We start from the raw sequence: 15,893 nt of genomic DNA, 5'->3' as shown, positions 1-15,893 counted from the left end.
GGGGGGCGCAGCGGCCGCGCCCCAGCAGCATGACCTTCCTGCCCTCGGCCCGGCCGCAGCACCCCGCGGAGAGCCCCGGCTTCCTCCGGGGCGGCTCCCTGTGGGGCAGCCGCCGCTGGAACCTCTTCGGGGGCAGCGGCCGGAGCGGCCCGAGCCCCAGGAAGAACTTGAGCGCCCTGCGCAAGAGCTTCAGCTTCCGCCTGCGGCGGGGCCACGAGCTGCGGCGCTCCGAGTCGGGGGGCCTCCTGCGCCCCGCGCGCCTCCGCACCAAGAGCGAGGGGGACGCCAGCTCCCTGCACACCTGCCCCAGCAAGCGGGACCTGCTGTACCCGGAGCTGGCCAGGGTCGGGGGCAGGCTGCACGCGGACCCCGAGCAGCCAGGGGGACTCTGGAGACTCCTCACGAGCCGCTTCCGAAGGCGAGAGCGCGGCAGCACCGGCGGCGCCTCCCCCAAGGAGCCCCACGGCGGCATGGACCCCGTCCTCCTGGGCAGCGGCCCGCTGCGAGTGCTGGGTAAGTGAGCGCAGGAGCGGCGCTGGCCCGGAGAGAGCAGAGCCCCCCCGTGCCGGCAGGGCGGGCGGCAGAGGCCTGGTGCTGCTGGGGTCCCTGGGCTGGCACGGGCGCCTGGCTGTGTCTCGGTGCTGCGTGGGGTGCGCGCTGAGGAGAGCTCAGCTGCAGCGGGGAAGCGTGGGCGTTCCTGGGGCCGTCTGGTGCCCCAGCATGCTGGTGCCACCGTCACGAGCGCTGAAGGAGCAGCAGCGTGGCCAGCTTGGAGCAGATGCCATCAGGAGTTCCCTTGCCTAGCCGCACGGTCCCACGTCCTCCTTGCTGTGTTGGTGTCCCAGTGAGGGCAGGGATAGCTGAGCCTTGTGCAGTGGGGTCAGGGCAGCGGGGGAAACTGCAACTCATGTCCTGCCTCCACGAGTGGGCGAGGGGTCCAGTTCCTGGGCAGGGGCTGAGTGATCTGGGAGGCCACCAGAGCAGAGGCAAGGAGCAGCATGAGGAGCCGGGCAGCACAGAAAGGTGCCGTTCCTGTCCTATAAGCACTTCCCTGGTGCCAGAGTCTGCCTGGGCGCTGACTGCAGGGGTCCTGCCTGGGGGTGACCGGGAGCACGGGGTGCTTGCTGGGCGCAGGGCAGCCTGCGAAACGCTGCGGTGGCTCCCAAGTGACGTGGCAGGGGGACAGAGAGCAGGAGCCCTGTGGGGACTGTGCCTGCCATGGACTGGTAGCTGAAGCTGCTGTTGCTTGCTTGACTACCGGACCCCTGGGCCGTGCTGCAGTGGGCTGTGCTCTGGGTGCTGGGGCTGCGGGGCTGGCGGAGGCTCCGTGGGGGCAGCGCTGCCTGCGCCTCCCTGCCCGGTCCTGTTCCCTGGCCCCTGGCACGAGCACGCGGGGCGAGGGGAGCTGCGCAGGGGCCGGGAGGTGCGCAGCTCCCGCAGGCTTTTTAAGGCATTGAGCGCTGGGTGAACAGAGCAGGGGGCTGGGCTTGGGCCCCGCCGCTCCCCAGGCAGGCAGGGCAGCGCTTCCTGGTGCCCACGAGCTGCTCTGGGCTTCCATCGTGGGGTTCCCGAGTCCTGGCATTGTGGAAGCAAGTCCCCAGCTTGGCTCGTGTGCCAGAGGGGTGGATTTGGGTCGGGGGGCCCCCTGAGGAGCTGCGGGCACCCAGGGCAGCGCCGTGCCCGGGAGCTCCCCAGCAGGGCTGGCCCCGTGGGGTGAGCGCAGGAGGGGGGTGAGCTCTGCTGCAGCCTGAGCTTCGCTGCCACGCAGGTGCTGGCCGGGGAGCTCAAGGAGCTCGTTCCTGTCGGTCCCTTTGTCCTCGGTGCTCACCGTGCCTTCCAGGTGAAGGTCCGGGAGGAGCGTGTGGGCTCCGGCCGAGTGGCCGGGACAGCCTTTGCGTGCCGTGGGGTGCCTGGCTGTGCTCCCCTGGGTGCGCTCCTCCGGCAGGGCCCCTGCTGGCTGGCAGCGGTGCCCGGGGCCGGGTGCGGTGCTGGGGCTGGGTGGCGGGAGGTTCCCAGGCAAGGGGAGGCTGCGCTCATGGCTGGGGAATGTGGGTGTATCCGGGCAGGGAGGGCCAGGCCCTGCCCGTGCGGCAGGGGGCCTGTTCCTGCTTGCCGGCGGCTTCCAGCAGGAGCTGCGCCAGCAGCCGCCAGCCCGTCTGCTGCATTCCCAGGGGAGCAGCTGAGGTTGCTTGCTTGTGCCGGTGTCCTCGCCCCTCACCTGGCTGCTGGGCTGGGACAGGTGGGGGCTCCCTTTGGGTCCATCTGCTGGAGATCCTGGTGGTGCTTTGCCATGGCACTGGAGAGGGCCTGGAGCCCTCCTTGGCGGCGATCAGCTGGCTGATGGGAGACCACTGCTGGACAGGGCTCAGCATCTCCCCCCGTGGCCTGTGCTGGAGCCTGGGGACAAGCTTTGCAGGCTGGCTGAGTGGCTGTCACTCATGGTGGCAGAGCAAGCGCCACTTGCCGGAGCTGCAGAGCTGACACCTGTGTGTGCTCTTTGCTCAGAACACTGTTTTTGTTATTAGCTGCCTGGTTTTAACTCGCCCAAAATACGCTCTCCTATCTCAATGAGAGGTGAAGAAGCAGCCGTGACGTCTGCAGACTAAAGCTGCCGTTTGTCCTGTTTTAAGCATCCCATCTCCCAGCGAGGCTTGTTGGTCGGGGAGCTGTGAGCCTCCGAGCCGGGAAGCCGTAGGTTGGACACGGACAGTCTCAGTTCTGCTCCAGCGTGGCCGTACTGGAGATCTCTGCCCTGCTCCAGAAGTGTTTGTAACAATGCTCAGCCCTTCAGAAACTCTGATGCTTTATGCTAGCGCTGCCTGCCTTAGCCCAAGGAAAGTTGCTAACGCAGTCCCAACATGCCCTCCCCAGGGGGTGCAGCTGCAGTTGCGGTTATCAGCTCTGTGGAGAAGGAGGGTATGTCAGTCCAGGCAGGGATCCCAGCCAACTTCACTGCCCCGTTCCCAGTACTGGGAGAATTTTGTTTATAGCAAGCTCAGGTACCAGCGCAGCGCTCTGCTGTGTAGGCGTTCCCAAGGGCCCGTCGGTCCCAGTACCTTCTGCAAGCCTCGCTGAGACCTCCTCAGGGCTCCGTGCGTGGCGTCGGCTCCCTGCTGATGCAGGGGTCCAGCCTGGGCCAAGCACAGGGGAGGATGATCAGGGCAAGGCAGAATTTGTTGCCCGAAAGAGCTGAAGAGCTTTTCGCAGCGTAGCAGAGTGGAGGCTGGCAGGGGATGTGATTTTCTGTAAACACAGCAAGGAAGGACGAGAGCCCTTGGAGCTGGAACAAAGTCCGCACAAAGTCCAGCCACTTCGGACCGACCACAAATAACAGCACTCGGCGGTTCAGAGGGACGTTTCCAGGTCTCGGCTGGCGCAGTTCTGAAGGAGTGCTCCGACACGGGCTGGGAAAGCTGGGCGGGCTTGGGGTTGAAGTTTTCCCTGCCCGTGGAGGGATCACGTAAGGGGTGCAGCATCTCTGGCATCTGCACTCCGCAGCTCAGGAAGTGTTCCTTGCAACCATACTCCCATCTTCCAGAAAGATGGGCTGCTTTTTTCAGGTGCCTTAAGGTTTTGAGGTGACTGCCTCTACTCCTGCGTTGGTGTTTGACCGTGCAGAGAGGACTAGCTTGTAGGCCGTTGTGTGAGAGAAGACGGCTGGGAGAAGAGGAAGGTTTTTACATTAATAAGGTGAAGTTTGCATAGCGAGTTGAGTAGGTAATGATATGTATCGTCTCTTGTTAGTACCTGCCTGAGCTTAGCGGGGAGAGCTGGTGAGGAGCAAGGATGGCACCATGGGTTTGGAGACTGTGCCTCGGCTGCTGAGCCCAGCCTGGTGTCCACGCTTCAGAAAAACGTGGAAATGCGGAAGGTGCCAAGGAAGGAGTTGTGGGGACACAGAAACGCCTGATTCTCAGGGCAGGATCGGCGGAAATGAACGCAGTCAGTGCAGAGGTGTTTGATTGCAGGCTTCAGATATCCATGGGAAGGGGGAACTTCAAAACACAGGGCCTTTGTAATCTTAACCTGCCTTGGCTTGTGGGTTTAAACAGCTAGAGCTGAAGTCAGACGTATTTGGAACAGGTTTTTACTGGCAAAGTGAGTCCCCGGCACGGCGCTCGCGTTGGGAAGGCGGTGGGTTATCCGTGACTGCAGGCAGGCTCCAGCTGTCAGAGCCCACAGGGCTCGGTGACGTTCCTTGGTCTGCGAGCGGTTGGACGTGGACTGGAAAGAAGAAGGGTCCGGGAGGCCTGGAGCATATGGCCCTTCACTGCCCAGTACACGCTGGGTGATGGCGGGGCAGGGGCCCGGGCTGCTGCTGCCCGCAGAATGGCTCAGAAACGAGGGTGGAGGTCGGTGGAGGCACGCTTCTCTTCCAGAGGTACACAGGATTCGCTCCCTTCACTGCTGCTAAATATTCAAAGCTCTGGTGAGATAATCCTTGCAAAGAACACATCCCACGCACGACCTCCACACCAGCTAAGCTCTGACAGAACACCCGCCGTGCGTGTGCGGGCCTTTGACCTGGAGAACCCTCTCCCTGCCAGCATTGCCAGGGCTGAGGCTGTATCGAGCCGGGAAGAGGAGGCTCTGCCCAGGCTTGCAGCGCTGCGCTGCCCTTTTATCCGCCTGTGTGGGCAGGTGGGTACTTTGGAACTTGGTCTGTGTGGGCACTTCTGTGTTTGTTCGGCCTCTGGCCTGCTTTCAAAGCTGGTTTTAGTGCCCAGGGTTTCAGTGTCCGAGGTAGTTCCACAGTGGCTTGGGTGATGAGGTGGTTAATTATTAGCTGCTGTGTGCGGACACCAGATGTGTCTGGCACTCACTCTCCTGGAGCCCACGGTAGGTGAACCTGCCACGCTTCGTCCTAGGAAGAGACCCGAGCCAGGAGGCAGGGCCCTTTCTGCTCCCAGCCTGGCAGCAGCAGTGGGTGTAAGCAGCAGGGGCTCGGCGCTGCCGTGGCCGGGTTCTTACAGGGTTCAGCTCTTCCTAGCGTGGGACGCTGTTGTGGCCCACAGCGGCGGTCTGTCTGCCGGCCACTGGCGATGTCCCTCCAGCCCAAGTGACAGAGGCACCAGCTGCCACAGTGCCTGCCTCCTGTCTGCTGGTGGCAGGGACCTTGTGCGTACCCGTCCTGCAGTCTCCTGGAGCCTAGAGCTGCCTGTGCCGGGAAACCTCCCCGAGAGGAGGCTGCGGGCCTGGATCTCCTTCCAGGGAGGTCACATCAGTCGCCTCACATCAGTCGCCTCTCTGGCGTGGCTGTGTCTCGTGCCTCAGACCACGGCCACCAAGGCTGTGCAGGGGCACTCAGCATCCAAGCGGTGCCGTGAGTCCACTGCTTCTGCTTTTGAGGTCAGATGCGCCTGGGGAAGGTATTCGGCCACAGGGCTGGCAGTCTGGTCTCTTCTGTATTATTAAATAACAAAGAAGAGGGAGGAAGAGTGGCTGGGTGTGTTTTAATGTGAACTACTAAACAATACCGGTAGTCCAGCAGTGCAGCTAATCGGGTGAATCACTACTCCCCTGTGTCTGCACGAGCCCCAGGATGGTTCACGAGGGAGTTAGCCCGGCTGGCGACAATCCGTGCTGAGCGAGCTCGTGCCAAGGCGCTGGCCCTGCGGGGAAGGTGCTGACGTGGGACTGCCCGCCTGGGTTCTGGGTAGTGGATGTTCATGCGTTGGGCACATCACGTTGTCTGCTGGCTTTGTGTGTGCTTCCACGTGGTCGCTGCCTCTCCCCTGGAGGAGGCTGTGGTCGCTTCTTCCAGCAGGGATGGTGCCCGGGTGGCCGGCATCGCACCCTGCCCCGCTCGCTGCTGGACGCAGGCAGGAGGGGAGTAGTGTCACCAGCAGGGAGACCCCCACACGCCGACGGATCTCCTTGTGTGGATTTGAGCACGTAACTGGCAGGGACGGGGTACAGGGACGGAGTACAGAGCCCAGGCAGGTGAGAGGCAGGGAGCCTCCACGTGCTGCGGCTCCGTAGTGAACCAGGAGCGCTGGGGATGGACGGAGCTGACATCAGCGAGCTGTGTCAGCTTCTTTCGACAGCCAGGTTACCTGGCCTACGGCCGTTTGGGGTGGTTGAGAAACTGCTCTTGAGGTGCCTTTCTGACAGCTTCACGGATTTCATCCGCCCCTCCTGCGCACGGCGGCTGCTTTCACTGCTGTGAGGAGGAGCAGGTGGACGGGGAAAGCAGCGCACACAAACGGAGCGAGCAGGGCAGCTCCCCACAGCCGGGCACGGGGCTGCCTGTCCCGGGGGGCCGTGGGGCTGCAGCGCCTGCATGGGGCAGGACTACAGGGCGGGCCGTGCGGGTGTCGGCACGTCGAGCCCGGGCTGTGCGTGTGTCCGTGCGCTGGGAGAGGCGACCGGTGCGTGCGGGGAGCAGAACGGTGGGCTGTAAGCGTGCCTGGGCGGCCGGCTGCTGGGGCGGGTTTGTAAGGCTCAACTGTGGCACGCACCGCGGCTGGCAGCGCCGATTGGGTTGTGCTTCTGGTCCTCGGGCTGCTGGGCGAGCAGGTGGTGTTGAGGACCTTGTCTCGTGGCGATCCTTCAGGTGCTGCAGGAACGGCCGCATCGTGCTTGGCGTAGTGCTGTGGGTGCTGGTTGACGCAGGCAAAGGCATTTATTTTTCCTCCTTTTGAGGGCCAGAGCCAAGCTTCTCCCTGCGGTCTGTAAGGAGTACTAGAAGTGTATGTGTGAGAACGTTGCTCCGTTAACTAAGTAATTTGGGGAACCTGACACTAACGCCTCCTGGTTATGGGAAGTTCCAGCTTTCAGGGCATGGTTTAAGAAAGCCCCCAGACTCTGCTTGAAGGCCGTGTGAAGCCAAATCTGAAGAACCACTCCCGGGGGTTCTGCACTCCCGCCTCTTGCAGGAGCTGGGAAGTGTCCCAGGCGTGCCATGAGGTGAAGGCAGAGGACAGTGCCGAAGGCATCTGGTCCCAGACGGGCAAACCCAAGTGTGCCTTGACACCCAGCCCCCTCACATCACTTCGCTGCTGTGTCCAGGCTCTGCCGTGCTTCGTCACCAGTCCCGGTGGCAGAAGACCCCGCCGGCACTGCATCATGCAGCTGATCAGGGAGGTCAGAGGGTGAGTGGGCCAGTGCCTGTGGCGGTGAGGGAAGCCCACCGGGGTCACTCCGCGGGGCAGGAGGTGCCCGGCCAGCTCCGGGAGCACCACAGATTCCCCCTGAGCAGAAAGAGCCATCTGCTGTGCCCTGGTGGCATCTCCATTGTAGGCAGTTGGAGATGAGGATAGGATGCCTTCCTGAAAGGGGGGAATTTTAGTGGAAAGGTTCATGCGTACGTGTACAGCTTGCGAAGGCAGATGGACACAAGGGCCTTCAGTTCCTGACATCTGAGTGTCTGGCCGTGGAGGTGAACCACAGCTGGGATCGGCCCCTCTAAGGTTTGTGTCCAGAAATATTTCCAGCTGATTTTGAAGGGATGCTGTGCCCGCCTTCAGTTCAAGGCCACTGTGCTGCCGTGAGCACGAGCAGCGGAGGTATCTAGCCCGCAGCGTGCAGGCTGCGTGCCGTACCGCTCCAGCTGGTCGGGAGGGCGGCTGGCTGTTCTCCTGTTCTCCTGCTGCGGGCGCGATGCCGCCGTGCTCAGCACGGGCACTGGGCTCGCCGCTTCATCTCAACGAGGCTGCTGGAGCCGGGGGGAGGCGGGGGACAGCAGAGGGCGGGCAGGCTGGGGCAGTGAAACGGGGGGCGGCGAGGGTGAGGGTGGCTGGAGAAGGTAGTTTGCTCTCTCTGGTACAAGGGCAGGGCAGATCAGTGAAGTCAAGCCCAAAACAAACAAGAAATCGGGTTTTCAAGGAATGAGTATTTACACTGCCGAAACTCCTTGCTAAAGAGCAGTATGGAAGTGAAATTTGATGTGGTTTTGAAGGGGGATGGGACAAGTGTACTAAACAGCCACACCAGACGAGGCTCAGGAGATGCCTGAGCTGCAGAGACCAGGGCTGCAGGCAGCGGGGGGTGGTACCGTGCCCTCACCGTGCTGCCTGCGACCAAAGGGCCGGCACGGGAAGGGCCTTGCCCTGCGTAGCTCGGCATCAACCCGCGCTACGGCGTGCAGGCGGTGGGCTGCCGGCACCCAGGGAGCGGGGCTGGGCAGAGCCGGCGTGCCGGGGCCACGGCTGGCATCGCCGTGCCGCGTCCAGCCCGGGGGCCTGGGCTGCAGACACTGCCCGTGCTGGCAGCCGGTCGAACGTCGGCGCCTTGGGTCTAGTGCGCTAATAGCGTTTGTTAATTGAACGTGTTACGTGGCTCAATACAGCTAAATTGGCACCGCGTCACTGTTTGTGTTGGGATTTACTCAGAGGCATTCACAGCGAGTTAAAAATCTGTTGTCAATGAACTCCTGAACCTTGTCTAAAAAAAGGCATGTTAGACTGGTTAGCAAGGAGGCAACTAGCAAAAAATTCACCTGCTTTCTCTCCTGAGCATCCAAGAGCAGGAAGAGGCAAGAGAACAGCCTGCCCTCACCAGGTCTCTCTCTCTGCCTCTCTCTGTTTTAAAGCCAAGTCAACAAGTGTGTTTTACTCCAGTCAAAATCCCTGGAAAATTATGCCTGATTTTTGCTAGTTTTTCACAGTTCAAGGAAATGTTACGTGTGGTCAAACAGCGCAAGCGCGTGGCCTTTGTCTGGTCTGGAGGGAGGGGTTGCCAGTAAAGAAGAAAGCAGTAATGCTGCTTTCAGCACCGTGGTTAACCAGCAAAGGACCTAAACAGAGCAAAAGTTACGGGAGGAGGTGATGCCTTTTTCAGACCAAGTAATGTGTTTGGAAACCCAGGGCTGTTGTCTGTCGCCTTTCTGAAAGGGCTCCAGAACTTGTCAGTTTCCTTCTTAATAGTTACTTTTTTAAAGGTTTTACCTCTGCCTTAAAGCTTTTCCTGTAACAGAAAGAACAGGTGGGTAAGAGAGACCACAAAGAAACAACTCCTCTTTCGAACCTTCACGATGGTGACGGACACCATCGTGAACACTGCGGGCACAGCGGGCAGGGCCCCACGGCCCCAGAGCAGCCCTGGGCCGTGCGTCCCCGCTGTCCTGGGCCAGCCTAAGCAGCCCGGCCGAGATGGGTTATCCCGGAGAGGAGAAGGGGCTGCGGCTGTCGGAGTCGTGTGCTCAGCTCCCCCCAGGAGCTGTGAGGGCAAGGGGTGGTTGTCGGCCGGCTCCTGGCAGCGCTGGAGAGCCCGGGCTGCTCCTCGATCCCGGCAGTGTGCGGTGCCCTGCCACGGCCGGGGATGAGGCACCGGCCTGAGCAGGGCCTGCAGCCGCCAACCTGCCCATCCTGGCTGGGCAGCACCCGGGCAAAGCCCAGAAGTCGTCGCTCCAACTGCGTGCGGTGCAGGGAGCGCGGGGCAGGCCCAGAGCCGCCCCTCGTGGTGGCAGCCCCTGGTGACCCACGGGGCACCAGGCTGTACCGGGCTGCACCAGGCTGTACCGGGCTGCACCGGGCTGCACCGGGCTGTACCGGGCTGTACTGAGCTGTACCAGGCTGTACCGGGCTGTACTGGGCTGCACCGGGCTGTACCGGGCTGTACCGCACTGCACCAGGCTGTACCGGGCTGCACCGGGCTGTATACCGGGCTGTACCGGGCTGTACCGCACTGCACCAGGCTGTACTGGGCTGTACCGCACTATACCAGGCTGTACCAGGCTGTACCAGGCTGCACCAGGCTGCACCAGGCTGTACCAGGCTGTACCAGGCTGTACCAGGCTGCACCGGGCTGTACCGGGCTGTACTGGGCTGCACCGGGCTGTTCAGCCCCTTTTGGGCCCGTCTGAGGTTTTCATTCCTGTGCCAGTCTGACTGCACCACGCCCGTTACGTGTCCCTGGAGGAGCAGCGCGCAGGTCTCCGCTCCCTAACCCCCTGTTATTTGTGTGCTGTCACCGTACAGCAAGTGCTGCTTGTGTTCAGCGCCCACCCTGCAGCCCTCCCAGCCTCTCCTAAGGCAAACGGGGTACGCCAGGCACGTTAGGGGTGGCTGCTAGCCACTGCTGGTTCTTGAGGTGTTCTCCAGTCTCCTGCTCCTCCTCCGGTGTGTCTGGTTTTATTGGGGAAGTCTGTTCTTTGGCCAGCTCCTGGGGATCGCTTGGGTGTAAAGAAGTGTCTGTGATCTGTGTGGCAGGAGGGTGCTCCCTGTGCCACTCAGAGCTGTTCCTGCTTGGTACACCCCTCTTAAGCCCGTTGCAGCGCTCCGCAAATTACACAACGTGCGCGTAATTAGCTGTGTTCACCTTCAATCGAGCACAGGCACTGTGACACGCCTCCAGCTCCTTACCTGCACCGCGTACAGCCCGCGGGTACAGCGGGGCGCCCCGCTGGCTGCCTTCGCTGCAGGGGTGCGTGTCCCGTGGCCCCACGGGGGGCTGCTCCCTGGAGCTCCCCTCACCCTGTGCCTCGGGGAGGGGTGCTGGAGGGTTTCCTGCGCTCCTGTGGGCAAGGAGGGAGCTGCCCCGCGTGCCGTGAGCTCCGCGCTGCCTCCTGCCCTGGGCTGGCCGCTCCTTCTGGCCTGAGCTCCGGCCCCAGGGCCGCCAGGCAAAGGCGGCGTCGGGCCTCGGCGACTGGGTGGGAGGGCTGAGCCACGGAGCTCTCGTGAGCAGGGCGAGCGTGGTGGAGGGAGGAGTATCCGGAGGGATCCCGAGGGAGGCTGCTGACCCGTCGTGATGATTTCTCCTCTCTGTTCTGCAGATTCGTTTGTGAACAGCCAGGAATGGACCCTGAGTCGCTCGGTGCCTGAGCTGAAGGTGGTGAGTACCCACGACTCGTGCCTCGGATAGCCCTGGTTCTCTGAGGCTTCTCCAAATCCCCAAGAAAAGCCCACGTTTTCCTGTGGCTGAGTGAATTTGCATGGGGGTTTCAGCCTCACAGAGAGGAGGAGAGGGGAGCGGGGCTCCCGCTGTGCTGGGGGAAGGTGAGGGTCTCTCAGTGGGTCACACTTGTGCAGGAGGGGTTGGTCTGGGAGAGCACTCGGATGCGGAGGTCCAAAGGCAGTATTTGAGCACCTCACCCTTCCTGCTGGCCACAACAGAGCCGTAATTCCCAGCCGTCCCAGAGCCCCGATGTATCCGTGCCCCAGAGGGGTACTGATAGGATGAAGCCATCACCTCTGCTGCTTCGTTCTGCTCAGCAGAAGGCCTCAAGCTGTGGCTTGTCAGCGTGGGATGGGTTTCCTGCCGCACTCAGTTACCAGGCGCCATCGCCTGCTGTCGGGTGAACCCCAGAGGGGGACACGGTGTGTGGTGCCTCCGTGCCCATCTCGCCCCCCGCACAGCCCTGATCGTGTGGGCCTCCTGCGGTGGGGACTTGGTCCCAGGGCGCAGCGCCTCTGAGACTGGAGATATTTCCTCCATGGCTTGCTGCTGGTGGCACATGCCATCTGAGCTGACATGGGTGCTGGAGGATCTGGGTGGTGTCTGCTCAGGCTGAGCTGGCTGGGGGGCACGGGAGCCATGGCTGGGGCCAAGGGAGGAAGCAGGACCTCCCTTCTGGTGGCAGTGAGCTTCAGACCGGTGAGCAGTGCTCTGCCAAGGAGAGAGCCCAGGGGACAGTGGTGCAGGGGATGTCTGGGCGGGCAGGCACCAAGCATTGCCACGTGTGCCTGGCTCTTCTTAGGCACCTCGGCAGCCTGCTCCAGTGCTTCGCTCTTCTCGCGCTCCCTGCAGCAGCCTTTGACTCCTTTTGAAGCCTGTTGGGCATGTCTCCCTTGAGCCCTTTCAACATTAATTTTTTCAATCTTAATCTGAAAAACAAGAAGCGTTTTTGCAAAACATCCAAGCAGCCACGGTTGTTCTTCCCTGCAGTTAAGTATGGATTGAAACAAGCTTTGAATATTCACTTGTTAGTTTGGCTTGTGGAATGAGCGTCTGTTCAGAAGTATTCTTGCAGCTATTCTGTGCGTGGCTTTCTGACACGTTAACAGTGTGCAGGCACAAAGCAGCGCTGCAAGCTAAACAAACCTGAAGCCTTCAGCTCGTCCTGAATCTACAGAAGCCTTTCCCTGTGTTTTCCGTGTCCTCTGGGAATCCCCGCTTCTCTGGAGTTTCATCCGGCTGTTGCGGTTCTTCCTGAGACCCGAAGGCTCTCGGAGGGCTGCTTCGCGGCGGCGCTGGGCTGTGCCCCTTTCTGCTGTGTGCCCGGGGCTCTGCTGCAGCAGCTGCCTGCACGGCCTGGTCATTGTGTAGGATTTCTGGGTCTGCCTAAGGGAAGGAAGCCGTCTAACGACAGAGCTGCTCCTGCTGCTGTCTGGGCAGTCGGTGTGGGGCGTCCTCGGACAGCACACAGGGACAGGGAAGGCTTGACAAGGTCCAGAGCTCCTGGGCGGGTGCCAGAGGGATGAGCTCAGCGCCGTGCTGCCGTGGCCTGGCGGCTCCGTGGTGCATCAGCACTGCTGTGCTCCTCTTCCCCAGCTCTCTGGGCTTTTGCTTCTGTCTCACCCACCCCGGTGGTGCGGCTGTCCTCATCAGCCCCAGCTCTTCTCTCCGGGTCTCTGCAGGCAGCTGGGTCTCGGAGTGAGCGCCCTGAGCTGTCACAAACTTGCATGACCGTGCTCCACGTGTCGCCATCCTGGAGTCCACACAGGCATCGCCAAATGCCCAAAACTTTGCAAGAATCTTCCCGTGGCTTTGCTGCCTCCTGGTTCCCCAGCAGCTCTCCCTCCCCTCAGCCCCCCGGCAGTGCGCGGGGAGCGGGGCCTTGAGGCAGCGCCACGGGGACGGCTCCTGCAGCACAGCGCCCGCTCCCCGGTCCTGCGGGCGAGGCTGCACCGCGAGCCCCATGGAAACGTCTGCACCCAAGACACCCGAGCACAGGGCCAGCGCGGAGCCTTCTGATGAGCCGCAGAGCACGCCGCAGGGGACGGGAGAGGCTTGCAAAAAGCACCCGCGCTGTCCCTGATCTGCCAGTCCTTATCCTCAACGGAGACCTGGGCCTGTGAACCGAGGCTCACAGTGCTGTGAGTGGAAAATCAGAGCCTCGTCAGGAGCTTCTGTTCTACAGCACGCCATGCATCTGCCGCAGCCTGCGCCCCTCTCCATCCACAGGCACAAACCGGTTGCTTCACCTCCCCGCAGGAGTTGTCTTCTTGACGTCCTTGGTCCTGTTCCCGCTTGCACCACAAGTGGTCACTGTACTTTATCCAGAGGTTTCTAAGAGCTCGATGTACCAAAGCTGGGCCCCGCAGTTCCACCTGCAGCTCCCTCGGCCCGCTGAGCAGCACGGTGCGGGCGCGAGCCGCGGTCCCGCAGGCAGGGCGCAGACCGACGCCAGTTGGCAGGGCTCCCGAGCGGCAGAGGTTTATTTCAGCAAGGCAGGTCTGGAGTTTGCAATATACTTGGTTGACTTATAACCAGTCTCCACACAAGTTTTAGAAAACTCAGTGCTGTTCAGGTGCCTAATTTCTGGTGGTGTGTGGCACCTGGCTGTCAGGGAGCCTTGGGGGTCCCTCTGTTTTCCAAAGGGTTCCCCTGGGCCGGGCTGAGCCCCCTGAGCCACGCTGTCCTGTCTGTGCCTCCTGCCCCTGGCAGCTCCTGCTGCCACCGAAGGGCACGCGGGAAGAGGGCCATGGCCTCTATTCACAGCAGCATTCATGAAACCTGTCCCCTTCCAGGGGTCCTTTGGCTCCAGGAGCACGTTATGTGCGGTTAGTTCCGTACACACCTCGTCTGTCCGTGTGATCTCTAACTGCTGTTGCAGGCGGCACCGGCGGCACCGTGGTCGGCCCAGGCACACCCCTGGGAGCGTTTCTCTGCCTGCTGGCCCCGTGTGGCCAGCGGGCTGCGTGTCTGCGTGGCCAGGCTGGGGGCACCCCCCGAGCACCCCCTGCGCTGGGTGCTCCGCTGGGCCCGGTGTGGCGGCAGCTCCGCCTGTGTCGGGCTGCCTGGTGCAAAGCTGGAAAACCTGCCTGGCGGTGACTCACGCCTCCAGCTCATCTGCTTGCCTGCAAAAGGCACGCCGTACACCTCTCATGGTGGCAAGGCAGCTCTGGTGTTCCCAGCCCCTCCTCTCTCCTCGCCCTCCCGCTGGTGCTGTGGCAGCTGTGTGGTGCTGGACTCAGGCTGCTCCGGGAGCTGGGCGGCTTTGAGCACGGCGCTGGGCACCGTGTGGGGCTGCGCCGGTCACACCGACAGCTCCTGAGGGGCAGCACCGGAGGAGGGGGTGAGGCTGGGGGCCATGGAGCCGCATCCCACCGTGGGTGGCTGGGTCCCTGTGCAGGTGCTGCGGCTGTGCCTGGGAGAGCTGCTCGCGGTGCCGCCGTGCCAGGAGGGGAGGTGGGCTTCGCCTTGGAACGCCAGGAGCAGGCGCAGCCTCACCACAGCAGCCTGGCCTCAGCACCTCTCCAACCCGAAGCTGTGGGGCTCGGGTCCCCTTGTCCCCTCGTGGCACAACAGGACGTTGTGCCATGTCCTCTGGTGTGAGGTTTCCGTGGAAATTTGGGTGTCGTGGGCTGTCCGTGCGCCGTGTGCTGACAGCACGGGGCCTGCAGCCGGGTACGTCCTGCTCCAGGAGCCGCTGGGCTGCTCCCCAGGGCAGGCGGCCGCCCTGCAGCCATCGGGGCTCTTGGGGAGGCTCAGGGAGGGCCTTGGCACTGCCAAGCCCCCTGCCCGTTTTTGGTACCAGGCAACACTTGCAGCCACGTAACCGGATTTAGGATTTTGATGTTGTGTCTCATGCCTATGGGTGCTTGCTGCTCTCCTGAAGACTGTTAGCTTTTCAGTGCTGTGCACCTGCTTAAAATATTCATAGAATCATGGAATGGTTTGGGTTGGAAGGGACCTTAGAGATCACCTAATTCCAACCCCCTGCCGCGGGCAGGGACACCTCCCACCAGATCAGGCTGCTCAGAGCCTCATCCAGCCTGGCCTTGAACACCTCCAGGGATGGGGCATCCACAGCTTCTCTGCGCAAGCTGTTCCAGTGCCTCAGCACCCTCACAGTAAGGAATTTATTCATCTTAAAGGTTTTGTATGCCCAGCTGGGCCTTCTGCACCTGCAGAGACCCTTGTATTGCCAGCAGATGTCGATACCTTCCGTGTGCTCGGGGAATCTCATGGTCTGGTCCAGTTGCAAGTGTAAGAAGGGCGAAGGGTCAGTTGTGCACTTCATAGGCCTGGGGGGCAGCATCCCGGATGTTTTAGCATCACTGTGTTTGCTGTGAAGCAGCCCTGGATGTGTAGGGGATGTTAGGTTTCTCTGGAAACACAGCATCCCTACTGGGGCATCTTCCTGGGGACGTCCGTGGTGGCTTCTGTCTGGTACATCCATGAGAGATCTTGGTCCTGCTCAAACAGCAAGTCCTCACAATGCGTCGTAACCAGTTTTGGGGATGGGGAAGGAGGATGCCCGCAGAGCGCTGGGATGGATAGCGAGGTGAAGAGCACAAAAGGTCTGCTGGGGTCATTTGGAGAGCTCCCAGGCTCTCAGTTGTGCTGGGCAGCGTGGGTCTGTGCCCAGATGGCAGAGTTGGTGCTTTGGACACGCACCCCGGGGAGGTCTTTGTGGGAGAGCTGGGAGCGTGGCTTGTGCACAGGGAGGTGCAGTGCCTGTAGCGGGGGCTGTTGGTGCACGAGCAGCCCCGTGGTGAAGTCAGGCTGCCAAAGCCAAAGGTAAGTTGGATGCTTTGGGGACGCTGTGTGGAAGAGGAGCAGGAGCCTCCTTTGCCCAGGTAGGGTGAGCCATGGCCCTGGCTTCCAGGACAGCTGCCATAAAAGCGTTTTGCAGGTGCCTGCCTGCCTCCTTCACCTGCAAGGGTTTTGGTGCACAGGCCCACGTAAGGAACAAACGAGGAGCAGCTTGTCCAGCTCCTGGCCAAGAGCCTCTCCACGGGCCTGGGGCCCTGGCAGCAGGCCGAGAGGAGCGTGCTACGTGTGGC

General features: G+C 62.1%; 1 protein-coding gene across 7 annotated transcripts in view; it reads left to right on the top strand.

The window, feature by feature from the left end:
* AGAP3 (ArfGAP with GTPase domain, ankyrin repeat and PH domain 3) overlaps positions 1-15,893 on the top strand; it is a 111,218-nt gene that overhangs the window by 17,587 nt on the left and 77,738 nt on the right. For 2 of the 7 annotated variants that reach the window (XM_035319806.1, XM_035319812.1), the window contains exons 1-2: positions 1-513; positions 10,715-10,773. In XM_035319806.1, coding sequence (XP_035175697.1) covers positions 30-513; positions 10,715-10,773 — 543 coding nt within the window. In that variant the 5' untranslated portion in view covers positions 1-29. Of the gene's footprint in view, positions 514-892; positions 1,101-1,411; positions 1,424-2,031; positions 2,240-4,341; positions 4,347-10,658; positions 10,774-15,893 lie in introns of those variants that run through there. The other 5 variants (XM_035319809.1, XM_035319807.1, XM_035319811.1 and 2 more) reach the window with 5 other exon arrangements.

The sequence above is a fragment of the Oxyura jamaicensis genome, chromosome 2 (genome assembly GCF_011077185.1).
Source record: "Oxyura jamaicensis isolate SHBP4307 breed ruddy duck chromosome 2, BPBGC_Ojam_1.0, whole genome shotgun sequence".
NCBI classification, from domain to species: domain Eukaryota; kingdom Metazoa; phylum Chordata; class Aves; order Anseriformes; family Anatidae; genus Oxyura; species Oxyura jamaicensis.
This window is presented reverse-complemented; position numbering and strand designations above follow the sequence as displayed.